This window comes from Lutjanus erythropterus, chromosome 9, assembly GCF_056507025.1.
Source record: "Lutjanus erythropterus isolate fLutEry1 chromosome 9, fLutEry1.hap2, whole genome shotgun sequence".
Taxonomy (NCBI): Eukaryota; Metazoa; Chordata; class Actinopteri; order Lutjaniformes; family Lutjanidae; genus Lutjanus; species Lutjanus erythropterus.
In genome coordinates this window covers 37,357,135-37,383,778 of record NC_139325.1, presented here as the reverse complement: position 1 = coordinate 37,383,778, position 26,644 = coordinate 37,357,135, and the positions used below count along the sequence as shown (strand labels likewise).

The window sequence follows — 26,644 nt, the reverse complement described above, 5'->3', positions numbered from 1 at the left end:
GTTCTCTGTGGAAGAGATGAAGGCGGGAAATCAACAGAGAAGCCAGATTCAAATTAAAGGATTCACATTTTCTCATCTTAAAACGGTGCTCACATGCTCATTATGTGCATTAAAAGCATCACTTGTTGTTGTAATCGTCGCTCCTGTCAATAGTGGCTGCAGAGAGATCTCTCGCCGAAGCAATATCAAAGTAAGTAATGGGGAACAAACCCTCACATTGATCTCTCTGCAGCCAGTAAGGAACAATTAGTGTCACCATCAGTGCTTTCAATGTACACACAGTATGGGTATGAGAGTATTGTTTCAAGACAGGCTTATTAACATATCCTTTAAATCGTGAATTTAAGTGGAGTGAGTGTCTTTATCTTTGGAAAATTGTCTCCATTCTGTTGTTTCTGCACTGCAACAGAGCATTTGTCAATCAAACCGTGTGGGCGGCACTCTGAAGTCTTTTTCCTTCAATCTTCTTTTGTAGAAGTTTGGAGTTTTTGTCTTTTTTCTTCTTCAGTTTATTTCAAACTGTCGTCGCTGCTTTCAGAAGCACAAAACTCATCAGCTGCTGAGCCTCAGAGGAGAGAGCTACCAGATCACTTGGCATTTAAAAATCATCAAACGGATCAAACTGTAATAAACTGGTTGGATCAATCAGCAGAAAATGAGCGTTTATTTATTTGAAAATGCCACAAATCATCGATTCACAGGAGCGCGAACACGCCGAGGAGCTGCACAGAAACGGTTCTGACCAAAGCGGTCCAGCTGTGTCTCACCCCGTCTCTTACCTGCGCTCGCAGGTCGCTGTGGTAACCCTGGCGACACGGTGTTCCTCTGCAGAGCTGGTTGCTGTGGCGACAGGAGGCGGGGGTCTGTGAGGGTGGAGGTGACAAAGGAGGTGGTGGTGACCAGGGCGCCGCCGGGGTTGTTGCTGAACTGGAGGGCTGCCGCCGCTGCTGCGTTCTGATTGGATACTGGCACGGTGACTGGCATGGAGAAGGTGGGCTGTGGGACTGTAGACTGGTGGAGAGACAGGAAGAAGACGGGGCTTAGACGTCTGCCTCCACACACACACACAGTATATATACAGTAATGGACAGGTGATCAGTTAGTGATCTGCAGCAGAGCAAACACACCAGCAGGTGAAAAACACACAGTCACACCAACACAACCAATCACAGCCAGAGTCTTTCCAAAACACTTTATATAAGACACCATCTGTCCAACTCTAATGTCCTGATGATGTTTCCTGGTGCTACAACTGCAAAACTACTATTTTAAACTAAAAATATGATTATCGCCAACAAAATCTGCATCTTATCTGGTCATTTTTGTTTCTTAATATGTCAATAAGTAAAGAAAGTTAGATTAGACGGACGCTTTTTTGCAGTTTAATACCATTTTTTTTAAAGATGTCCAAAAAAGAAAGTTTAGAAGTTGTGGTCTGGAGACTTTTTCATGCATACAAATATTTAAGTTTAATTAGAAATGATGAATTTGTATAACTTTTATTTGATATTTAAAAACAAGAAATCACATTTCCACCTGACGAAAAAAGATCATTATAATGAGAAACTTCCTCAAAATAGTGAGCTAGTATCTCTATAATTGAAGTTCCTCATCATTTTGAGATACTAAGTCATTATTTCAAAGAAAATTTCTCATTATAATGACCAACAGGCAGGGCTGGCCAATATATCAAGATCATACTGTATCAGACTTCCTGTTTTTAAAGGCTGCATTACAATAAAGTGATGTCATTTTCTGAACTTACCAGACTGTTCTAGCTGTTTTTTTTTTTTTTTATTTGTCCTCACCCAATTAGTCATAATAGTAAGTAATTTTAAAAAAAAAATCTCATTAGGTTAATATGTTACCTATAGTCAATAATATTATCAAAGCATTTTGTCAAAGATATTACAGTTTTTACTCATTTCATCACCTTAGCTGCTTCCACCTCGTAGAGGACACAACATGTAGTCAGTCACACCCTAAATGATCAGTAATTATTGATACCAACCAATACGAAACTTCACTTATCGCACTTTCAGCTTTATCTCCCAGATCTACTTCCAGGATCTTTTTATCTCTCAGCACATCGACAGAAATGGACTTCCATACTCGCTAAACGATTGATAATGCTATGTTATGTTTATATTTTGTTTTGTATATTTTGTTCTTGAAACTAAAAAGAATATGGCAGGTCACTGCACAGGAATACATGGGAAAAAAATCTAAACTTGTTGTAGAAAACACTTGAAACAAGTTGATTTGCATTGGAAATATGCTGAACTATTTCTTTCTGCACTGACAGATGCTCAAAATCTTTTTTTTTTTCCAATGACAAACAAAAAATACTTGATGAGAAAGTTTTTGGAGTATAAACATTTTTTTTGAGGACCTCGGTGGCCAAAAAAACATTATATAAACTCTTAGAAACTGGATCCTACAGACTCGATACTGATTTTAAAAGAACACATCACTGTTTTGTTTCAGCCCTTTAACTGAATATATTATTACTGACCATTTTCCAGAGAAAAGCAGATGTCTTCAGACTGATTTATAACCTTACAGGCAGTGATGGATTTAGATTCATGTCATCAAGACAGAAAAATAAACAGTAATCCATCACAGCAAATAATTTGTCATCCTTTGTTTACTTGTCAAGATTCGCCACTGTAGAAAAAATAAATAAATAATGATGGTAAGTGTTTGTATTGAATTAAATCAAATATGCCATATGTTCTTTAAAGTAAAAGGATTTTCTTTAAAAATGTGAAAAGAGTTGTTTTGGAAATTAACTCTTCAAGCCAACACACGCACCAGATTTCTCTTCACACACACTCACACACACACACACACACACACACCCAAACACACACACACACACGCTCAGTTTTAGCATGCAAGGTGACTTGGTGGAGAGGCCAAACAGCTGTGTCGCCTTTCACATCCCATGCCAGGTTAAAACTCTTATCGCAGCAGCGGGTTATTGCATCGTGTTATTGGTGACATTTCATAGCGTGCGTGTCACATTCCAGCTACATCCCACCGCCCCCACTGACATGTGCTCGTCACCAGGAACGGCAGGAAACGTCCCGCTGTGTGCGAGATGTTGTTGTACATGTTAAATACTCAGGCGCGAGTTTGCTTAATAAAAATGTAAAGCTTCATCTCAAGAGGAAACTACTTTCTCCATCACTTTTTAATTTTTTTTTTAAATGGGCTACTTCGTCACCTGAGTTGACCTCTGAAAGTAGATGACCAGACAGCCCGGGGTCCTGAAAAAAAAAAAAAAAAATCAAGGGCAAGGACCTCGGGTTGTCCAGCCAATCCGACCCATTTCACCCTGTTCCAACTCAATCTGAAAGAAGGACTTCTATATATAGAATATGGGCCAGCGCTGCACCGTACTGTACTCAAACTGCCTGGGACCCAGTTTAACGCAGAGGAGGACGAGGGCACCTTCCTGCCCTCGATCTCTGCCTCTTTTCCCTCTGCAATGTTTGCTAACTTCTCTGTTTTTTCGTTTGGAGGGAGAGAGGAGGCAAAGGAGAAAAGAAAAGGTGACTACAGCTGAAGACGATGATGTCATATGTTTAGTCCGGGTGTCACAATTTAAATATTAAAGTGAAAACGGATCAAAACGAGTTTTCAGTTTTAATAATCAAAATCAAAGGCAGAATCTTTTTTTCTCTTCGACCCCTTATGAACTGTTATGTCACACTTGGTACCATGTGGACGAATTTATAGAAATTGAAAATGTAAATGACAGTTGTCAGGGCATAAAATCAAAAATCTGTTCATCTTTATGAATCAAGACTCCCACAGAGCCGTCACTGCAAAAGAAAAATGTTTAAATCGAATAGCGACCTTAAAATCTAAATTCAAATTTAATCGTGGATTTGGAGAATTGTGACACCCCAGATGTAATTCTTTTAATAATACTTTATTTAAAAGAGTCCAAAATGTCTGAATAACTTGCTCATAACTTTGTAGGAAGTTTTACAAAAACATTTGGTTCTAATTCTGCACTCTTAGAGAGTTATATCCAGAAAAATAAACTTGTGGTCTTGGGATGCACAAAAAATATCAGGACCAATAGATAATGGGAAATTTATATTATATATTATTCCAATAATGAAGTTATAACCAATACATGTTGATTATAATGATATCTGATTTGACAGATTATGTCAATGCATTTAATTTAAATTTTTAGACAAAATATTCTATTAAAAAAATCTAAAAACTTGTGCTTTACTTGAAAAAATAAATGAACACTGGAAGAGTCAGAGACAAAATCTGAGCCTCTCTTATCTTCAGATTAAATGAACAAAACTGTAATTTTGGTATCAGCTGAAAAAAATCCATATCGTGCGTCCCAGTCTGAGTGCTGTAAAACGAAGCACTGCCTTCTGCTTTATGGTATTTTATTGCTCAAAGTAGAAAGGGAAAGCGAGGTTAAACTAGCAAACCAGTATCCACAGAAACTTTGTGAGATTTAAAATTGACCCATCAGAGTGTAAAAAGGAAGGAGAGCGTACAGACGGAGCTGTACTGTAAGTGGTGACCAGGGCGGGTGAAGATAGCAGCTAACAGCACTGCACCACTGCACACCGGCCAAGCAGGGGGTGAAGGGAGAGGGGATGGATAAATGGAGGGATGGATGAAGGGGTGAAGGGTTAGTGCAGAGGGGACGGAGGTGTGTAATCACGGAGAATACAACAGCACTTGGAGAAGATTTATCCTCACAGGGCGGGGGGGGGGGGGGGGGGGCACGGTTTGTCTGCAGTCTAGGACATTTCACTATTTAGGTCTTTAGCTGTAATCCAGAGGGACTTACAGAGAGGACGGGACTCTGTGTTTGCTGAGTGGCATTTTGGTGGAACAGGAGGGAATCAAACCTGCAACCAACTGTTATGTTCTGATGCACGAAATTAAGAATATTTTAAAAGACTGTACACGTGCAGATGTATTGGTTAATGGAAATTCTGAATTAATAAGTATTGGTCATCAAGTCATGTCCTCTGTGCTCTTCCTAGAAGTCTGCACCATTAAAGAATTTCAATTTTATATATTTTTTTTATTAGACATAAGTTAGGTTGTTCTTAGGAGCTATGCTGTCATTTTTAGGAAAAACTAAGCAGATAAAATTAAAGTAAAAGGAATTAATTCATGCATTAGTAGAATCAGATTGTAAAGTAGGAAGCCTCTGGAAATTTGGCTCGAAATAGTAAAAATGCATATGTGATATCACTTGTTAATCATTCACAAAAATGAACATCCATAACTACTAGAAAATCTAGTACAAATAAAAAAAAAGTTTCTGCTCAGGCCAGTTCTCAAGACTGTGTAGGCAGATCACGCTTTGACTGACGTCTCCCTCAGGAGTTCCTGCGTGGAAGTCGAGCGATATTTATCTGCGCTCTGTTCAAAGCCTCCAGACTCCTTTGACAAAAACAGCAGTTTTACCTCACAGAAGACAGGAAGTGCCGGACTATCTCTGCCTCGATTGGTTAGTTTGCTTGTTAATGTGAGACTCTGGTGTTTTAACACGTTATTTTGGATTTGAACTAACATTACTTGTTCTGCAAGGTAAAATTACTGTTTTTTTTCCAAGGGAGTCTGGTGTGATATAACAGCTTCAGTTTTATGCTGCTGAGTTGGCTCCGACACAAACTGACGAGGATTGTTTTTTTTAATGACTGGTTCATGAAATTAATTGCATAATTTTTGTAACAGATGTCTGAGCACAAGTACGGACAATTCAAACTCGGGAAAATGTACAAAAACTTAAATGACAATATTTCAAATTTCGATTAAAGCTAATTTCTAATACTTTTTAGATGGTTTCTAAATTACATGGTTAGAGGGCTCTTGTGGATTTGAGTTTCCAGCGGCTTTAAGTATTTAAGTTATTGATTTTTAATACTCAAAGTTTTGCAGAGTTTGGTTGGTAAGTAATCAAAATCTGTAGGAGGAACTGAATTTCTAAAATACTGTTTCTGGCCTTTTTCACATCAGTCTACTGGCAATCTAACCAGTTTCTCCTTACCCATCTTATTTTTGATATATTCTTTTGAAATATTTTGCATTTTTAATGTTCACTAATCATCAGCAGGATTGGTGCATGTTGATGTCAGATGATTTGATAAATATTTTGTGCTGATTAACTGGTTATCTACAACTTTTTGTGTTTACAAGTTTCGTTTTCCGTGCTGTTTGTTGACAGGATTACAGAAAAAGGCCAAGAAAGAACTGAATCATGGGCTGGATACACAAATTATGATTCACTTTCATCAACATTGCAAGATAGAGCGTTTGGCCTTGGTGCAGGTCTGCATTCTCAGGTTGCCCTTGTAGTTTAGAGGCTCTATTGTACAGAAACTGCTGCCACATCACAACAATCCTCTTTTTCGATCCTTCTCTTTTCATTGCCAGTCTGTAACGGTCACATCAGGACCTCCATGATGGTGCCAGCTCCTGGTTGCTAGGAGATTGGTGACATAACTACAAAACCTCTTCACTTCTTCTCTAAATATGAATTTTAAACGTGTCCTCGCCCTGCTCTGCACTGTGCTCTGCTGAGCATTAATCCACGTTTTTGGCAAATTACAAGTGAATTTACATCTACCCACTCCAGCTCCATTTAACGCCGATGCTGCTAATAGCGGACAGGAGGGTTAATTGGGCGCTGCCCGTCATCCTGCAGATTTAACGCTGCCACAGAGCCTGTCAGGTAAATAACTGACTGGGAGATGCTCCGCAGGCTCGTGCGAGGAAGCTCGAGGCCTCTTCTGCATGAGGAGAACAAAAAGAGGGGAGAGAAATCTAACCTATTTTCCCTCAGAGGAGCTCTCTCAACAAGGGTGTGTTTCCTGGATGCAAGGGTAAATCGGAATGAATTTAACTCATGGCCTAGTTTGCCTTTCCCTCCCTCTTGTCCTGGAAGCCTTTGAAAGTTGTTGTTTTTTTCAACTTTACTATTGTCACATCGTATTTGTTAGCAGCTGTGGATCTGAACACAGAGGCAACATCAGAGAAGTGTTTGGGTGACCTTTAGACTTCACAGCGGTTGACCAGTAAATTAGGTTTTAGTTGTTGCTTTCCCTCATGTGTCTCCATCACTTTGATCCCTTCCAGCTCCTCTAATATCTGTGTGCTTAGAAGAACCGGCCTTCTAAGAAGAGTCTGATTCAAATGAACAAAAAGCTTTTATTTACAGCTCTGAACACAATGTTTATGTTTCAGATGCTTTCATGGTGTGAAATTACAAAATGAGCCTTTGGGTCACGCAACACATAAATGTGATGCATTTGAGAATCAGCTCCATAAATTATATCATACTGAGGGTTGTTAATGTTTACAGATGAAAACACGCTCCTTTATGGCTGCTTGATTCTCCTCACAGGAAACATACAGTGCTAAGAGTCTGTTAAGACGAATGATATACCGTATGAGGTAACTTTGTTTATCCAGATATGCTGGAGGTAGGGATGGAAGTTGATAAGATTTTATTGATAATGATGCCGCTACAGATTCCCTTATCGCTTCCTGACCTGGCTAAAGCCTCACAGTGAGAAGCAGCAGTCTGTCTGTCATCATCTATAATGGAGAAAGGGAGGGAATATATGTACAACTTTCATTTAGATTTTCTTACCAAAAGAAGTATAATAAAATTATAACCACATATTTAAACCTCAGTAAAGGACGTGCTGCTCGGTTGGGAGGTTAGGGGTGCCTCATAAACATACTGTGTTCTTTTAAATTAACTCTATTTCTTTACGTTCAACTTGCACTTTTTTCTGCTTTTGTACAGTTATGGTTACAGCCTCTCTCTCCACCTCCCTACATTTGTATTGTGAGTGTAATTCAGTTACCAAAAACTAATTTCCTATACATACTGTCATGATAACAGTGTAGAGAAAATCTGATACCGTGACAGCCCTAACATATGGCGTCCCTGGAATTTAAGTCCAGGTTGGAAAGAAGTTTCAGCACATTGCTGGTGGTTCCACCTTTTCCTGAAATGATGATTTTACAGACATCACAACTAGAACTGTTGTCATCTTTCTTTGTGAAATTAAGCCACACTTTTATTCCTCTCTGCCATGACTCCCTTATGATGCAGAGTTTACAGAGTTCGACGCCGTTGCTTTGCAATAAAATTTGCGATTTTAAGAAAGTTTTCAGACATATTGGGGAATTACTTTAGAATGAATTGAATTAGTCTTGTATTGCAGCACCACTGATGTTAATATGAATGTTAAAGTGCTTCACATTTCATTATTTTCTCTAAAACAACTTGACCCGCTCTATGATTTTTACAACATTCATAAATATTGTAATCAAAATTGAAACGCAAACTAAGTTTTGAAGACTGAAGGGTTCAAGTTATTATATTGAGCGTCTTACTTTTGACATTAAAATTGTGATTTTGATTACTTTTTTATTGGTATTTTAAGTCAATTTAAATTCACAGCGCTGCTGAGAAAATGCCAGAATTTATTGATTATTCAACGTGAAAGCCAAAAATCTGAAAAACTAAATTAGATGCGATTAACTGTGCAGCTCAGGCAGCATTTTTACTTTCATGTTTCACATTCACACTGAGCCTCTACAGGAGACATTCAGCTCTTTGCTCAAGGGCACCACGGAGCTAGTTGTTAAAGGAAGAAATCTATTTCTTATTCAATTTCCCCACACAGAATCTCAGAGCCAGAAAAGGATCAAACCAGAGGCCCTCCGGTTAAAAAAGCTCCCTTTTTTCTCGCCTGCCACAGTGCCAGTGTAACAGGAACGGATACGTTGGCTCGGGGCTCGTCTCGCCAAGTGTCCTGCCCGTTCTCCCTCGCCGCTCTCTCCCTACCTCAGGAGGTATTTTAGTACAAGTGGGATTAAGCTTGTATATCCCGGCCCCTAGCTGTCATGCTGGGGATTATGATGCTGAGGGGAGGAGTGGTGGGTGGTGATGTATGCTTCCGTTTGCTGGTGCCCTGTGAAAGGTGTGCTGGGCAAAACGGGCAGGCTGAGAGACTGAAGGGCAGTGCGGCAGCGGGGGTGGCGACGCTACCCGTTAGCAGCGGTCGGCTAGCATCCAATCGCCGAGCGCCAACGGCTGCAGCTCTCCAAGGGCGGCAGATTGAATCCTATTCTTCAGCTGTGGTATAAGTTAAGAGGCAGCTTGTTTCCTCTAACAGACCTGTTCACATGGATGTGAGATGATGGAGATCACTAATAACATTAATCAATGGCAGCAAAGTTTAGGGCTAGCTTTATTTTAAAGGAAAGGTCCTATTTTTTGACTTATTTATGTGGTTTTGTCCATCATTTTGGTCATGATGATGACGTGGCTGTGCAAGAAATTATAAGCAGCTCCATTATAACAGGGCTACCAGCTTGAAGGTGTGTCTTTTATCTAAAAACAAGTTGTGCTCAAGTCCAGTGGTTGTAAAACTATGAGTGAACATTTAATTTTCTATAAAAACTTCACAATAAAAGTCCCCTGTTATTTTGTCTTTTTAAAAGCTTTTATTATGAAGCAGCAAAATCAGGAAATGCTGGGTTTTCAGCAGCAGTAACGGTCAAAAGCGCCAAATGAAAAGGCCCCACAGGGATTGAGTGAGAGAGAAAATGTAATGGCGGTGTAACGGTGTGACATGGGAATTCTTATTATTACTATAAAATGGTTATGTTGCTTTTTCTGAAGGTGGGATGTAGGAAGGGGTGCACGGCCTAAAAATTCTGGGAACCACTGGATCACTACGGTGTTCTTGTGGATCCAGATGTGCTCACTCCTGATTGCACTGTGTGATTAATCCTGTGTTGCAATACAGTTTCATATCTATGTACTATTTATGCTGCGTTCCTGTCTGGGAAGATATTAGCATGCTGAGTGCATAATCAATTTCTCCTGCACTCTCTCTTGTGTCACTATAGACATAATATTATTAGTGTGTGTATATTTCGTAGTATTCCCTGTTGTTAGTTTGCATAGTTTGTGAGATTCATTGCTTAATTGACAGACAGTCTTATTTATGGATGACTGTGACGGGATCCTGGGTGCATTCACCTCAAATTCACTGACAAATGTCATGTTTTAACCCTTTAACACCACCTCCCCACCCCTCAGAGACAACATATTTTTAAGGTTTCAGTTGTACACTCTGCCTGCATTGTACTTGGATTATTTTGACCACTGGGGGGTTCTTTTTAAAAATGACTACAGTAACTGGACAGTTGAGAGTCTAATGTACTTATGCGTATATTGTGAGTTATTCTTCATGTAGGTCATACAGCGTGTGTCCCACAGGCAGAACACTGGCTGCTAAAAGGTCAAACACAGATTTTGTTTACAAGCTGTCTGATCTGGTTGTGTTAAGACATTAATATTAAGGTGAAAAGATGACAAAAACTTTGAAAACAGATGACTTTTTTGTTAAGGACACACCGCCACATGTATGATTTAAGGAATAAGTCGCTGTCTAACTCTTCTGCTGCGCCTCAACATGACTGTGTCCTATCCCAAGTGACCAATCAGAGGAGCAGGCAGACAGGAAAAGGGGCTGTAAATTGAGTGCTACTCATTAAAGTGACATTAATGGCATTATTGAGCACGGAGGAAAAATGAATCACGGAGAAATTGGCACAGGAGTGGAGCGGTAAAAAGGGGGCTTGGCAGAGCGCCAGTCAGGAGGCAGAACCTGGATAATGTCAGGAGCTGGAGCAGGACTACACTGGGATGAAAGTGACCTCTGTAATACTGTAAATGACGAGCAGTTAGCAGCTGCACACTGGCTTTCTCTCCGCTACCTGCATAATGTCAGGAATAAGCTGAGCCCCTGTGCAGTTGCACGCTTGTTTCTTTAGTGTTGCTAAGTATTACACAATTGGTACTTTCAGCCAAGCAATCCGACTGCTCAAAGGCATGCTCCGAACGTGTTGATTATTACCATAAAGCATGATTTCCCCTTGTGATAGCGGTTGCTATGCCAACTTTTGTGAAAACTGGGGACCTAGTTAGCACTCCTCTCCTTCTGTTGTTTATTCTTGTACATTACTGAACTTGCAGAGGCACCAGAAACAGTGTATTAAAGCCAAAATACTCCTGAGGATGCTCCTCGCTGTGATGACTGTGACTTCAGATGAATAATCACAGTAAAGCCTGCCCTATTTGGTGTTATACTGCTTTTTCTAAGGATTTCTTGCTCACACAAAGTTACATCTGCAGTACTGCAAAGAAAACGAAGACGATGAACCAGACGAATCTGCTCATGTTTCATCCGCTCTGGCAGATACATCTGCCCCCCTGTTGTTCACACAAACTTTTATACGTCCAGGATCCGTTTGATCCGATCAAACGGTTTATCTCACATGGAGTTGTTTCATACAGCAACTGGACAGAGGAGAATGACCTTATTGGCTGTTGAGCCACAAACTAGATGGTACATTTTCTTAAAAATAAGTACTTAGAGCTTCTGTTCAGAAGAAACTGACAGTTCCTAACAGTCGTCTCTTTTTGCTCTGTGCTCCAAAAACAGTCGAGCAAACTTGGTACCTCGGTCAATTTTCCCCTTTTCCTGTAAAACTCACATATAGTAACATGTTTAGCTAGCTAATGTTAGCAAAATGGCGGCTAACTCGCTAGCAAATGTCAATAATACACAAGATAACTAGCTAGCTGAATGATTAATGTAGATTAGCCTATGACATAGCTAGCAGTTTGATAACATTAACTAACTAATGAGACTTTTGCAGGTCCACCGGCATCGTCCTTTAACCATCTGCAAAATTAAGTTTTCTTTTCAACACAGACGTGCCTATCACATAGCGTATCTATATACAGGAGACAGGGAGGAAAATATTTGACCATGATACCAAGCTTGCTCCACTGTTATTGGAGCAGAGAGCAAAAAAGGGGCGGGACTCTGGATGTGTGTCCAGAAGCATTTTAGTCGGCCTCTGTTGCTAACTGATCTGGCGATGCCAGCATATGTCTTTTGGTGTCCTAATAGTCCCTTTTTTATTAAAACAAGGCATGAAGTCTGTCTGCACAGTTGAACTACATCACATGGTTTTCCAGCGGATAAAATACACCTCGAAAAAAGTCCAGAAATGGTCTTGGAATAAGAAATCTTGCGTCATGATCATGAAAAGTGGCTCTTGATCTTTGGAAATGCATAAAGAAAAGTGATTTGTAGTTGTTTAATTAAAGTTTAAAAGTTTCCATTTATCTGCAACTGTGATGATAATAGGCATTTTTCATTTTGTCATTGTTGGACGGACAAAGCAAGACATCTGTGGACGCCACATTGGGTTCTGAGAACTCATGACAAACATTTTTCATCATTTTCTGGCATTTTATAGGCAAAATTACTATTTTATCAATCAGGACAACGATCTGCAGATTAATTCATAATGAAAATAATCATTAGTAGGTTCAAAAGTTTGCCCTTAAGTCAGTCAGCTCTCTGCCCTATCTTTCTTGCTCGGGCACACACCATCAGAGGGGGTTGTGGGTTGTGATTTGGTGGGTGGGGGGAGGTGCTGTTGGTGAGAGGTGAAGTGAAGGAGGTAAAGGGGTGGGGATGGTGAAGGCGAATGCTCTGTGAGTAGTCAGGCCGCCATCAGCAGCCAGAAAACCTCTGGCAGCAGGGTACCAGCATGAGGAGAGGGGGGCAGGGTTACACAGAGGGTTGGGGGGGTGGGGGTGGGGGCGGTACTCACTGACAGCCTATAGTTCTGCATCATTTTATCAAACTCCTCGTCAATTTTTTTGTATTTCTCCTCAGTGCGGGGGGTGAGGGAGAAGGGCTCCTCGGGGTCTGGGCTCTCAGAGTCCCGGTGCTCTTTCTTGTTCAGAGCCTTCGTTCCCCAAACAAAAGAAGAAGAAGAAGAAGAGGGCAGACAGAGAGAAAGAGAGGTAGATAGAGAAAGAGAAGAAGAGAAAGGGTAGGTTAGATAAGGTGACAAAAGTGTGACTGTACTCACGCCGTAGCGTTTGAAGAGGCTGTCCAGGTCCTCGGTCTTGCGGTACTTGTCTTCGTTTAGCGGGCTTTGGTCGATGGAGTCGTCGCCGTCGGGCTCGGGGCTGTTGCAGCCGTTAAAGCCTTTCTTTCGCAACGTCTGAAGCGGTCAGAGAGGGGTAGAGGAGGAGAAGGAGGAGGCACATTTACATTTCATTTTTCATGCACAGTTTGGGACTCAACACACTTTGTGAAGCCATTTTCATCTCACACAAAAACAAATGACCATCTTGATTGCACCACATATGCCGACTCCCACACCGTTCATTGTATAAATGAGAGGCAGCAGAAGTCAGATGGAGCAGTTTGACCCTGCTGCTGACACATGAGGATGTTTTTTTCCCTTCAAGAAGTAGAAAAAGGGCCTTGAAGAAAACTCAACCTCTGATAATCCTCGATCGATTTGTGAGGTCAACGTTCGTAACATCTGCCGCCCACGTGAAAGCAACTTATTACCACTGAATCTGAACTTGCTCACCCAGCAGGTGCTCTCGGGGAGTCACGGATTAAAAGGGTGAAGAAACTACTGACTAAAATTCCAAATGCAGAAAGCTTTGAAATCAAAGGACGTGGCTTTAGAAAACAAGCGCTCCCATCTTTACCAGGGGCTGCTGCAGCTGCCCAAGGCAATTTCACAGGGCGAGAAACTATGTATAAACCTGAGCTGCACGTCAGAAGACACACTGAGGCATCACACCTCTACACACCAGCTAATCAACAGTGTTACTAATTGGTGTGAAGCTTTGCGGTGAGGAAAGTGGTTGAGCGAAGCAAAAGGGTAAAGGGTGTGTAAGGAAGCACGCGGTGGTGTTAGTGCCGTGGCTAACGGCAGTCAGGTTGTGTCAGTGTTCGCACACTTTGGAAAGGGCGAGAGGAGAAAGACGGAGAGCGGGGGAGAGAGGAGGGAGAGATAGAGGCTCTTATTTTGAGAGGATTCTGCTAAACGAGATTTGCCGTTAAGTAGCTTTGCCTGGTGGGCCCTTGACCACACAGCCAAGCAGATAGATCCTCGCAGCAAAATGGATCTTAAACTGGAGCTGGAGAGCCTTCTGTGGTCCAAATACAAGCTTTAGCCCTGAGTGGCATAAGATGAAGAAGAGGAAGAAGAAAATCCCTCGCCTTGAAATCTATCAGCAAAAGGAAATAAAGGCTGGAGCACACTGCAAAAAAAAAATCATTTAATCAAATCATTTCGGCCTGTAATTGAGCAACAATAACATCTTTGGGCTGAACAATACTGAAAAAAATGTCAAACTGCAATTATATTGGCTGCTACTGAAATCGCCACTGGGATTTGTGATATTAAAAGATATATTAAGAATATTACATAACCATTTTAACATCATTGCTTCACATCATTGTCATTTAAAGATATTAAAATGATCATGGTGTGATTTTTGCTGAAACCTATAACAGACAAAGAATGCAGAATGTGATGTGTAGGCCAGGACATCTCTGCAACACGACAATATTAAATTTAAAACTGTATTCTGACACATATTTAGCCTCTAACAAATATTATGCATCCTGCCATTTGGAAATGTTTCATTGCAATAAAGCTTCAAACTATTGCACAGCAGTTGTTCTATTTTGTATTGACATATTATGAACTTCTGCGGGTGTCGAGACAACATCGCTGGCAAACAGCTGCCTGTATACGTATAATTCATAGTTAAAACTAAGAAAAACACTGGTTTGTTTCTTTGGAGGCTCAGGCTCAAGGTTTCTCCAGTGTATCATATATTATCCATTAGAAACAAAGTACTCCAAGATCACATTCAATATTTCACACACCCTATATTTTCTTTAATTAATTATGCTGTGTCAAGTGTGACGGCAGTCTAGTGGTGGTCTGATTAAATGACTCCCACTGTGCACAATCACTGCTAAGTGAGGATGATTCAACTGCATGAAATTCTGCATCGGAAGTGGAGCCGGCGGTAACTCGTACCTGCAAGAGCTCCCGACGAAACCCTGAGGAGGCAGAGACAGAGATTCTTTTAATTTTGGATGAATTAGTCTTAAATCCTCCAAACAGGTGAGGGCAAGAGGGTAATGATGCCATGTGGATGTCGGGTAAAGAGACTTTCAGTTTTAATAACAATAGCGCTCTTTGATATGAATCTCATTAAAACTCGGAGCCGTTATTATTATCGCAGTGTCAAAGCTGCGTTTTATCTACCCACAGAAACGGGTTATTAGACAGATTTGTTCCAACACGGAGACAGTCGCCTGATTCAGCTGTTCAGCCTCGCCAGAACAAGTCAGCGCTCTGATCTGCAGCTTAATGCAAATTTAACGCACGGGAGCCGCCACCACACGCTTTGTTGTCCACAGTTCATAGAAAACACACTCTGCAGTGGCAGTTGGTGTGCAGATATGTGTGTGTGTGTGTGTGTGTGTGTATGTGTGTGTGTGTGTGCTTGTGTTCTGACCTAAAAATCGAGGGGAAAAAAAAGAACCATAGGAGAAATAAAATAAATAGAAATAACACAACTTCAACATGACAATGACGGCATGTGACAGAGGGCTGCGTGGAGGATGTGGACGAGGCGTGGACCTCCTGCCCCCGACTGTCAGGACACAAAGAGATAAAGAGCCTGCAAACAAAACTGTGATGACACTGGAGCCATGTTGGTGCATCGTTCACATGTACTGACACACACATACACACACACGACACACATTTGGACTTGAATACTTGTGAGGATCATCAGTGACATAATACAACTTCAGTCTTATTTTTACACTTTTGATCATTATTTCTATTGGTCAGGATAACAGCATACTCGCCAAAGAAACTGATGAGACACTGACATGGCAACAAACTCGAGCCATCAGGTTGTAAACTAGCCAACAATTATTTGAAGGTTAAACTGGAGGTGAGCACATTTAAAATGTTGCTGATGGTGTTTCGTTGCACAGAAAACGACTGTAAATACAGTGAATCAGAGATGAAACAGGAACTTAGCCTCTGAGGAGGAGCACAGGTCGCGTGAGGTAATTTCGGCCTAGTGACCACAGTCAGTACTGCAGGTCACATGACGCAAACAGGCCCAAAAAGACTACAGTAAGATTACGGAAGAAACGTCTAAAAAATGATGAAGATGAAGGAATCTTTCTGAGCTCTATCAAAATCCCCGATTTGACTCCAATGCAGTTTTTAGCCACAACGTCCAATAAAATCTGAAGGCGTTGATGTGTGCAGGCAGCCATCAAGATCTCAGTCGACTCAGAGCAGGACTCTGGTGCTCGTGCAACGTGGACCATAAACTTCTGAAATCAGAGGAAACCCAAAAACCCCTTTATGGCACATGAGCAACTTTCATTGGAGTAAATGTGGCGCCACCTTGGAGCACATCTCCAGTTCCCTTGAATCAGTCACAGAAAACTGTGATGGATGTTTAAAGTGTAAATGGACACCTTGATGCTCTGTTTCTATCAAGATGAAGTAAATGTTCATTGCACAGTGTAATGCTACAGAATAATTACACCTTCTGTGTTTAGATTGATTCCCTATAAGCCTACCAGACATGATTTTTCCAGACTAATCCGCTTTTTCCTCGTACTGTTTCCTTCTAGCGTCACTCCCCCATCCACCATGACACCAAGTCCTGCTGAAGTTAATTTTTTCTGTGCTAAGCAACAGGCTAACATTATTTAAAATATATTATTACCGTGCCAGGCACATCATTACAATAGCTCTCACTGTTCCTTTTCAACGAACATGCTTCTTTCTCTCTCTTATTTCTTCGGTGGTGTTCATCATTTCTCTCAGAGAAAATGGAAAGCCATCCAGTGATGTGTGCAGGTGTTGCCTTTGTGACAGCGGCACAGCGATGATAATGGGAGTTAAAAAGTTGTCGGTTTCCACTTCAAATGGACATATAGGGAACTAATTTAATCCGCCAACATGTTGACTTCCTAATAAGTTTGTTCAACCTGACATAGATTTTGGATGTTTCTAAAAAAATCCCAGATCATGTCTAGTGATGTTTGTTTTTACATCCGATGCCAACATTTTCTCACTTTGTATAATATCTGCACATGACAACTATGTTATGGCAAATCAGCTATGATTAGATTAAGATTAGAAACTGAAAACACTTGGATAAGATTAGTGAAAGACTGTCGTTTTGCTTCATGAAGAGGTAAACATTAATCACAGGTCCCTGACAGGATGTGAACTCGCAGGCTCGCTTACACACCCATCTGCCACCCTGAACTCCTCACTCTTACTTTCCACCCAAGCCCTGCACTGGCACTAAATGTTTTTATTGGACATAAATCGTGAGGTAGGGAATCATCCGATATGGACTAAACTCCAGGGGGACCCTCAAACAGCCCTTTGATGAGGCGAGGACCAGACAAAATGTCCTCAATTTACGATTATGTCCTCGCTCTCAAGGTCTACAGCTGAAACTAAAATGAAACTGGTTTTCTTTCTTACACTTTCTCTATGTTCCTTTATGTGCACACACACACACACACACACACACACACACACACACACACACACACACACACACACACACACACTTGATGTTTTTTTGGACATCACAAGCTTCTCTGTCTCTCTTTATGTCAACTGTTATTTAGTAAACAGTATACAGTGAAAACATGGGCATCTTTCTTTTGCTTTCTCTCTCTCAGTTTCTCTTTTGTGACTCTGCTTCCTCTCTCTCACACAATAAACATTTTGTGTTACTGTACATTCACACACACACACACACACACACACACACACACACACACACACACACACACACACACACACACCCTCTGTAGTCCAGTGATCAGCTTGTCTCTCAGTCAGTCAGCCATCTGTTCACCTGTCCGCCGTCTCTCCCTCTCTGCCTCTATTGTGTTGCCAGGGTAAGATTCACCCTGCAGAGCACCACGCCGGCCTCTGACTGGCTGCGGCTGCTGACAAGCCCCGCCCCCGCCACCCTCCCTTCCTTCCCCTCTGGCTGGCTCGCTCGCCCACCCGCCTGTCCGCCCGACCTCTGTTTCCAGCTCTCTGTGAAGCACTGCTTCTCTCTCTCTCTCTCTCTCTCTCTCTCTCTCTCTCTCTCTCTCTCTCTCTCTCCCTCCCTCTCTCTCTCGCCTTCTCATCTCTCGGCCCACCACCTTTAACGCAGCGCTCGCTCCCTCACTGAAAAGTGCAAAGTCTCACACTCGTCCTTCTGTGTTTTTCGCCCTTAACATCTCTCCCTCTTTCTTGTAATGTCTCCATATGTGAGTCTCCCTGGTCGCCTGTTTCCTCTCATCCTCCCTCTCTCTCTCTCTCTGTCTCATCTTTTTCAATTTCTTTCCCACCACTCTCTCTCTCTCTCTGTCCTCTTTTGACCCGTTCCCAAAGATTTCCCATCATATTTTCGGTCTCTTGCTCTCTCTGTCCTGCTCGTGCTGTTTCTCCCTCACTCTCTTCTTATCAAACTCTTACGTATCTTTTTGGTACCGATGTGTTTCTACTGTGCAGATTGTTTCAAATAATGGAAACTTTTGTCGTCTTTCCACAGCCTTGGGGTGCAGAAGATATTTTGTGATCAAAAGCTGCACCTGGAAGTTGCAGGACATCTTCTCCCATTCATATTCCTTACTACACTTTATGTACCTCTTGATGTCATTCTGTTTTCCATATTCAAATTTCAGTTTCGTGTTTTCGGTCTCCTGTTAACACACAGCGGCACCAAGCACGCGCTTCATACTCCAGCTGTGTCCGCAGCTTAGGGAAATAGTTATAGAGAGGAACAAAAATAAAACCAAACAGATCTAACACTGCTTCCTGACTAGAATCGACGTGAACGAGTGAGCGAGCAAACAGCTGATTGCTTCAGTTTTTTTCCCAGTCAAGATGTCCTAACGTGCTCCATGCTTCAACAAACAGGCTAAGCGACTCTCGCGTCCCTCGTTTGAAAAAAAAAACACTCGCCATCACTCCATTTCAGCGTTTGCACACTTGCTTCACCTTTCAACATATTTTTGCTGGTCAAAATCGATGCTAACATCTTTGATGCTCCTGTTTCCCATCATGCAAGCAGTCAACAGGAACAACGAGAGTCCGGTTAACAAGGTTAAGAAGCGGCACCTTTCATATGAGCCACAGCAGCCTTTTTATGGGAATTTCTTCAGAGGATGATTAATGGAAGGAAAACAGGGAGGTGTTGGGTGTTACAAGTATCTAAACTGTCCCCCAAATATATAGAAACTTTAGAAAATTATGTTAGTTATGAATAAATCGTCCAACAGCTTGAGTTCACTCGCTCGCTCCCAGTTGTTGCGAGAATTGTCGTGTTTTGAAGACAAATTTATTCATACTTTTCGTATGAGTCAACATCAGTTTAATGGTATTCTCTTGACTGTCAAAGAGGACATCAGTAACCAAATGAAGAAACCCCATCTGTCTAAGGTAAAATTATGTTTTGTATGTAATTTTCATATATATAAGTATGCAAGTTTTATACCACACTATTTTCTGGATTTTGATTGGCTGTCAGTGTTTCTATCCTTCATCAAAATGCTCTGAAAGTGATATTGATGCTGCAGACGTCATCCGCTCCAGTTATTTTGACTTGAGATGTTTTAAAAATAACATATTAATAGTTATTGCTATAGTCATCATTCATGGTGTTTTCCTGAGGTTTCTTTCACCCCAGTTCAAGCTTTTTTCTGGTGTTTTTCTTCATCTAAATTGAGGGTCTGAGGATAAAGGATGTCCTATACTGTTTAGACTGCAAAACCCCCTGAGAAACAATTGTGATTTTTGGCTCTATAAATAAAACTGACTTTATTTATTTATTTAAAGTTTGAACCAAAGCCTGCTCAGTTTCCCCATGTTGTTTTCTTCTTCTTTGATAACACCGTTCCTGATTTGAATCAACATCTTGCCAATCTTGGATAAATTAATAATAATAATACACATGTATATGGTGGCTTGTCTTTACACACTGAACATTTCAGAAATTTGGCTCCTCTTGAAAAATTTGGTTCTCTAGAAAAACACATTTATCCTCCTCAAAGTAAGTATTGTTTGGGTACTGGCACACAAACTCAGGCTGTCTTTTGTCATTTTGGCCATTTGCCTGATGAAGACCCAGTAGGTTCCAATAAAGCTTTGGGAGTTTTAATCCAGAGTGCAGATACTCTCCATTATTCCCCACATGGACGAGTTTAGCTGAGTGTTTGCATCTTTGTGTGTTTGGGTATCTGCGTGTTGGACTGAGGTAGCAGGCGGAGTCTCTGCTGCCCGGCTCTGGTCGACACAAAGCACAATGTAATGTCACGTCCCATTATAGCGTGCTGCATACAGAACATCCAGTCAGTCATATGGGACGTCATGTCCACAGTCCCTCCGCAGCACCGGCTGCTCAGATGTTGTATTATAGATCAGCAGTTGCTGTTTCTTGTGTCGCTAACCTGTCGAGCTGTGAGACGTGAGGAAAATTGTTCCACTTACTTCTCACTAAACACCAACTTGCTACTGTGAAATGTTGAAAATTTACTTTTTAGGTCACCTGTTGGTAAACTACAACACAGAACAGAAAGAAAAGCCAAAGTAAAAACTCATGTTCACTGTCTATTTTTCTAAACCAAACCATTTCTGAGTTAACTGGCAACAGAAAATGCAAACAAATGCTTGTTTCCATCAACTATTATTATTATTCAATTACTGGTTAATGAAGATAAGCAATAGGTGGCATCAACTCTCCAGTCAAAAACCATCAGACCACTGCAGAAGAAGAGAGCGCAACAAAATAAAATAATTAAAATAGCAGAAGTCAAACCTCAAACAATGAAAAACAATGTAAGAAAAAAAAACAGGGAACGGGAAGCAAAACAGCTGATCAATCATGTAAGTTAAATATTCATTTCATCAAAACTGATTTGCAAAAATTGTTTACATCTGGTATGGAGCACATTTACTCTTTTTTCAGCCAGGTAAAAGCACCACAAGAGAGCATAAAAACTTTTTTGTTTTTAATTATTGACATTGAGGACGTTTTTTCAATTTTTGCCGTTTCCATTAACCTTTTCTAGTGTGATACCTCACAATCTGCATACAAATATGTTGATGTAAACATAGCTAATCAGAGCTGCAACAATTAACAGATTATCTAACGACTATTAAATCAACTATTTTGATAATTAAGTAATAGTTTTGAGTCAGTTTTTAAGAGAAATTCACTGATTTCAGCCTCTCAAATGTGAATATTTTCTTATTTCTTTAGTAATATATGACAGTAAATTAAATATCTTTCGGTTGCGGATGAAACGAGACATTTGAGGACGTCACATTGGGCTTTGGGAAACACTGATCAGTTTTTTTCCCCATTTTCTTTGGTGTTTCCAGTTCCTCTGGTTGATTGGACCTCTAATCAGGTTGAAGGTGGGCTGAAGCCTTGATAGGAATTTATTAGGTCACAAATCTCATCTACCAATAAGAATGATAAACGTGTGATTTATCCAACCCTAGCCGGTGTAACAGAGCTAACAGGAGGCTGAGGAAGACGTCAATCAATCGCAGTCTGGACTCCCACACAGTCCTGAGCGCAGGTCTAATCATACAGGTTAACTGAAAATACCTGTGTGGGTGTACAGAGGCTTTAAGAGACAAAGGCAGATGTAAAACTAAACTACCCTGCAAACAGTCCACATTATATCAGGTAATCTCCTGTCTATCATTGACTCATGACAACTAAAAACAATCCGCCTTTACAGCAACATTTTTCCATCGTTTCATAATAAACAAGTCAGGTTTTCCAGGTGGATTTTATCGTCCAAACTGTTCTGTTTTGTGCATCCTTCTTTTAAATTCTGACGCTCTCTGCCTGGTAACCCTTCACTACCCAAACGGCCATCGCCTCTCCAGCTCTGCCTGATATTATTTATCCATGAGCTTAATGGACCTCTGCTCCCGCTGGCTCCTGGGAGGCTTCGGGACGACTCGCTTGGTTACAGAGGAGGCCGACCGCGTGGGACGTCCCTCCTCGGCTGCAGACTACCTGTCAGCCAAAACACATGACATCTTGGCTCTGATTGGCTTATAAGAGGTGGGGAGGGGGTCATTCTGGATAGAAACTGGATTTATTAATGAAGACTTTTGTTTCAGAAATACCACGTGTCTGTTTTGATTTGTTTAGGGGTGGATTTTGGTTGTTCATCATTCAGCGTTTCTACAGGAAGACAGAGTCTGGAAATGAATCATTAATTCATCAATCAAGGACTTCCAGTACTTAATATCTATTTAATGGAGTCTTGGCCCTTTTTCATTGTAGAGCTATTAATCATTTTGCAAGAGGGGTCAAGATTTCAGAAATTTCTGAATGTGTGGCATCATCACAGAAGACACCTTCTTGAATTCCTTGACCTTGAAATGCTGCAGAAATGCTGTTGTAATAATGAGAAATCACTTCTAATTAACCCTTCATCTCACTGTTTGCTCTGTTTTGAGGAAACTGACAAGAGATTCTTCAGATTTGCACCTTGCCTGAGAGCCAGTGTTCATGCAGCTAAGAGCAGAAGTGAACAGATTTAAAGAAAATAGACTCAACACCTCTTTACGAGTCTGTTTTCAACAATATTGATTGAATTATGATTTTGAATGCCATCCTTGTCAATTTTCAGAGTTCTGAGGTTGGTGGTGCTGGGTGGACTCAGGTAGATTATTTAGGCCTGGTATCATGCTTCTCGTCCTTTATTTTACCGGGTGACATCGGTCATGAGTCCCTCAAAGTCCCAGAGCACAACACACCTCAGGATTTTTTTATCCCGCTACATTATGGTCTTAATGTTGTTGCTGTTGTTTCTCACTGCCGGGTCTTGAGAATTGTAAAACTATTTAGTTTTCTGCCTATGAACAGTCAGATTTTAAGACATTTAGACTAATAAGGATGAAGATCCAAAATGAAGACGTGCCAAGCATCAAATGCAGTTAAATTTTGGGTTTGTCGGAAAAATAAAATGGGGTCATCGGTCGGTTAACAATTTGGAATCAAATCACCATGTTTTTCATGTGTACCAGCTGAGACTAATGTGACCCTCACTGTCCACCGTACCCATCATGATGTCAGCCAATCAAATCAAAGCAACCTTCTACTGCCTTTCTATGTTTTTGCCGTAAGAAACTTCTGCTTTATATGTTATTAGAGATGCTGTGACCCATTCCTGGTTTTAAGCCAGTGAATGTTGTATTTTCATTGATTTAATGCATTTCATATGCTCTGTTTTAACTTTACTTATCATTATTATTATCTTGATGGGTTTTATTTTCCATCTTATGTTACGCATTCTACTATTTCTTGATTTTATCTTACTTTTACTGTTATTATCTAGTGGGTTTTATCCATGTGAAGATGCATTCTACTCTGTTCTCATCTTGTCTTATTTTAACATGTGGGGGTTTATTCTTCATCTCATTTTATATTTCTTATGGCATTATATTATGTAAATGTTAATTTTACCTGTCATTGGCAGAGGGCAGAATAATAAAATTTGGACCCTGAAATGTACCTTAAAAACCCAACAGTTATATAATGTGTCTAACTGGGGAATGTAAAACCCTTACAGTATAATTTATCAAAATATACCCTCAGACATGATCTGTTTATCTTCATTATGGCCCTGGCTTTTTTCAAATGAATCTAACTTCATTCAAACTAATCCTAGTGAGAGTGATCAGCTGATCTTGGTTGACCAATCATGTGTATATAAAGAGGGGGCTTCCAGTGACCTCATCCAGTCTAGATTAGGATATGACAGGTGTTTGAAGGAGGTCGTCAGAGTTCGTACAGCAAAGCAGGATTAGTGTCTCCAGGCTAACAGGGGCATCACCTCCAAACTGTGTGTGTGCTGGGGGGGCAGAGGGGTGGGGCATCAGGGGATAAATGTGTATGCAAGCCTGGAGAGAGGTTAAAACATCCTTCGATTACTTCCGAGTCGTAAAGTTTTTGTTGGAAGTGTTGAGGGTATCATGGCGGCTACCGGAATCAGTTACTTAAGGGCCGAATCCTGTCAAGTGCGATACGTGAGGCTCCCCTGGCCGCGGCCCAGGAGGATCGGGGCGGTGCCCAGAGTCCTTAAGCCCCTACGGCGAGGCTCGCCGCTGAGATCTGCCTTCCTTGAGCTGCTTAAAGAAAAAAGGGCATCCCCCTTCTCCACCCATCTTGCTTTCTCTCCTCGCCTATTCATCGCCGCTCTTTTATCATTTCGCTCGCTTGTGTTCCCTCTGTCCCTCGCTCTCTTCCTTGCCTTGCCCTGATTGGGATCTGCAGTCAAGCGGATTAACACATTCTGGCAGGAGAGGCAGGCTGCCCACACACACACACACACACACACACACACACACACACACACACACACACACACACTTACTTTCAAGCAGCACGTGCATCTCAGAGAGAGGCTGTGTGTGAATATGCATTGCCTCTCAGCCTTGCACTGGAGTGAAGGAATGTCTAACTGTGTGATGGTCCATGCATACACACACACACACACACACACACACACACACCAATATGAACTTAAGTGCTTCTAAGCATCGCTGTGTGCATGTACAGTACATGCAGTGTGACCATACACAAGTCAAAACACATGAGTGTGTGTGTGCACTTTCAAGTGTGTGTGTGTGTGTGTGTGTGAGCCTGCGTGACTATATCCACACTTCATAATTTATACTCAAAAGCACTTGCTTGGAGAGACTCACGGAGGCAGAGCAGCAAATGGGCACATTTTGTGACTATCCAATTATCCTCCCTCTTCTCCTCTCTCTGTACGTCTCAGCTCCGTCCTCGACCAGCGACGTTACGCCATGTGCCGGTGCAGATACAATCTTTGCGACTTTTATAATTATTGTATAATTCATCCATACATCCGTGTCACATTGGCTGTTCTACTCTGAAAGTCCCAACATGCTATGTCCAGTGTATGTGACACATGTGACCAGTCTTGGCCTTTGAATGTACAACACGCTTCCACGTGACCAAGACAAAAGATGGCGAGGCTGACAGAGAAATCTTACAAAAAAAAATAACACACATTAAAACAAATATGGTGATCTACTACCTACTGTGGATGCTGGTTAGGAGAAGCAAAGAGGAGTACCAGCATGGAAGCTAAGCAATATACTGATGTGTACAGGGTCAGCAGCAAAAGGCATTTTAGCCACTTCATATGCTTCCAACTAAGTCCAACTAAAAAGACAACAACAGTTTAAGTAAAGGGTATAGTTAGATGATTTTCATCGCTTTATTTTGCTGTCAGACAGCCATTTTTGACGGGAAACTGCCGTGACATAAGTCAAATATCGCTCTCTCCAAACCAACCAGAGTCCATACGTGAAATCAGTCATTTTACCTCAAAGAACACAGGAGTTTCTGGTGTACTGCTGCTTCAATATGTTATCTTGTTTGTGTAATTGTGTGACTTCGGTGCTTCAAAAGGATAGTTCGGATTCACTGAAGTCACACAATAACACAGACAAACTAACCAATTGATGCATCAGTAGAACAGTTACTCATGTGTCTTCTTCAGGTAAAAGTAATGATTTCGCCTATGAAATTTGGTTGGTTTGGAGAGAGTGATACTTGCCTTATCTAACAGTGGTTTTCCAACAGAGAAGGCTGTCTGACAGCAAGGTGAAGCAGTGAAAATATTCTAAATATAGTGTACAATTACAATTACAACAACTAACAATTACAACAACTCGTGGATTTTTTTCACTTGGCTAAAAAATCTTTTGTTGCCGACCCTGTTCTCTGCAGTACATCGCTTAGCTTCCAGACATCCCATCTCTGCTTTTCCAAACTGGTGCCGTGCTGACCAGCATCTACAGTAGAAAATACACTGACTGTCAATAAGTACCTCATACAACCCCACATTAATAATCCGAACTATCCCTTTAAATTAAAAAGCCTATGACATTTGAGGTGCTCACATCTGTCCCCATCTTACAGGATTTTCCTCATTTCCTCTATATTTCTGAGCTAAATATTTAGCATGTTTTCCACATTTATGTGATTTTTGTCTTTACTTGTTACCTCACACATTCAACATTAAGGTCAATGGGTCAGAAATCTATTTGCCCCAAGTCAATATTTACTTGCCCTTGTAGAAATATTTATTTATTAGCGATTATCAAATAACAATAAACACTGAGGTTTATTATTGTGTTTAATCTAGGCCTGTAAACAATGTCCATCCCAGTCCAAACTTTAAATGTCTTTAAAAGTCAGTCCAAAACCCAAAGATATTCACTTTAATATGATAATAAATGGAAAAAACAGGAAGTCTCCATATCTGAGAGGCTGAAACAGCATTTTCTGCCATTGTTGCATGAAAATTGCTTTCACCATTAACTGATGATCAAAAGTTAAATAGTTTTTTACCAGTTGCCCAGCAATTCAGTTGTTAGATTTACTTGTTCTACGTGGCAAGCAGACAATCCTCACTGCTGAGCCCTGTTATCATGTCAGGTTTATGGTTATAGGTCATTAAATTAAATGGGTTGCTGTAGTTTTGAATATTGTTTCATTAGCATTACATCTTATCATATTTCTTCTCCTCTTTTCCAGTCTCAGCGATTCAAAATGTCACTGCAAATGCAAAAAGAAAGGATTAATGGAAAA

General features: G+C 41.0%; 1 protein-coding gene across 15 annotated transcripts in view; it reads right to left on the bottom strand.

The window, feature by feature from the left end:
* The window catches only part of mef2d (myocyte enhancer factor 2d), a 130,497-nt gene that overhangs the window by 39,815 nt on the left and 64,038 nt on the right, over positions 1 to 26,644 (bottom strand). For 8 of the 15 annotated variants that reach the window (XM_084727491.1, XM_084727496.1, XM_084727494.1 and 5 more), the window contains exons 4-5: positions 12,721 to 13,119; positions 780 to 1,011 (exon numbers count right to left, since the gene is read on the bottom strand). In XM_084727491.1, coding sequence (XP_084583617.1) covers positions 780 to 1,011; positions 12,721 to 13,119 — 631 coding nt within the window. The remainder of the gene's footprint in view (positions 1 to 779; positions 1,012 to 12,720; positions 13,120 to 26,644) is intronic. The other 7 variants (XM_084727500.1, XM_084727503.1, XM_084727505.1 and 4 more) reach the window with 2 other exon arrangements.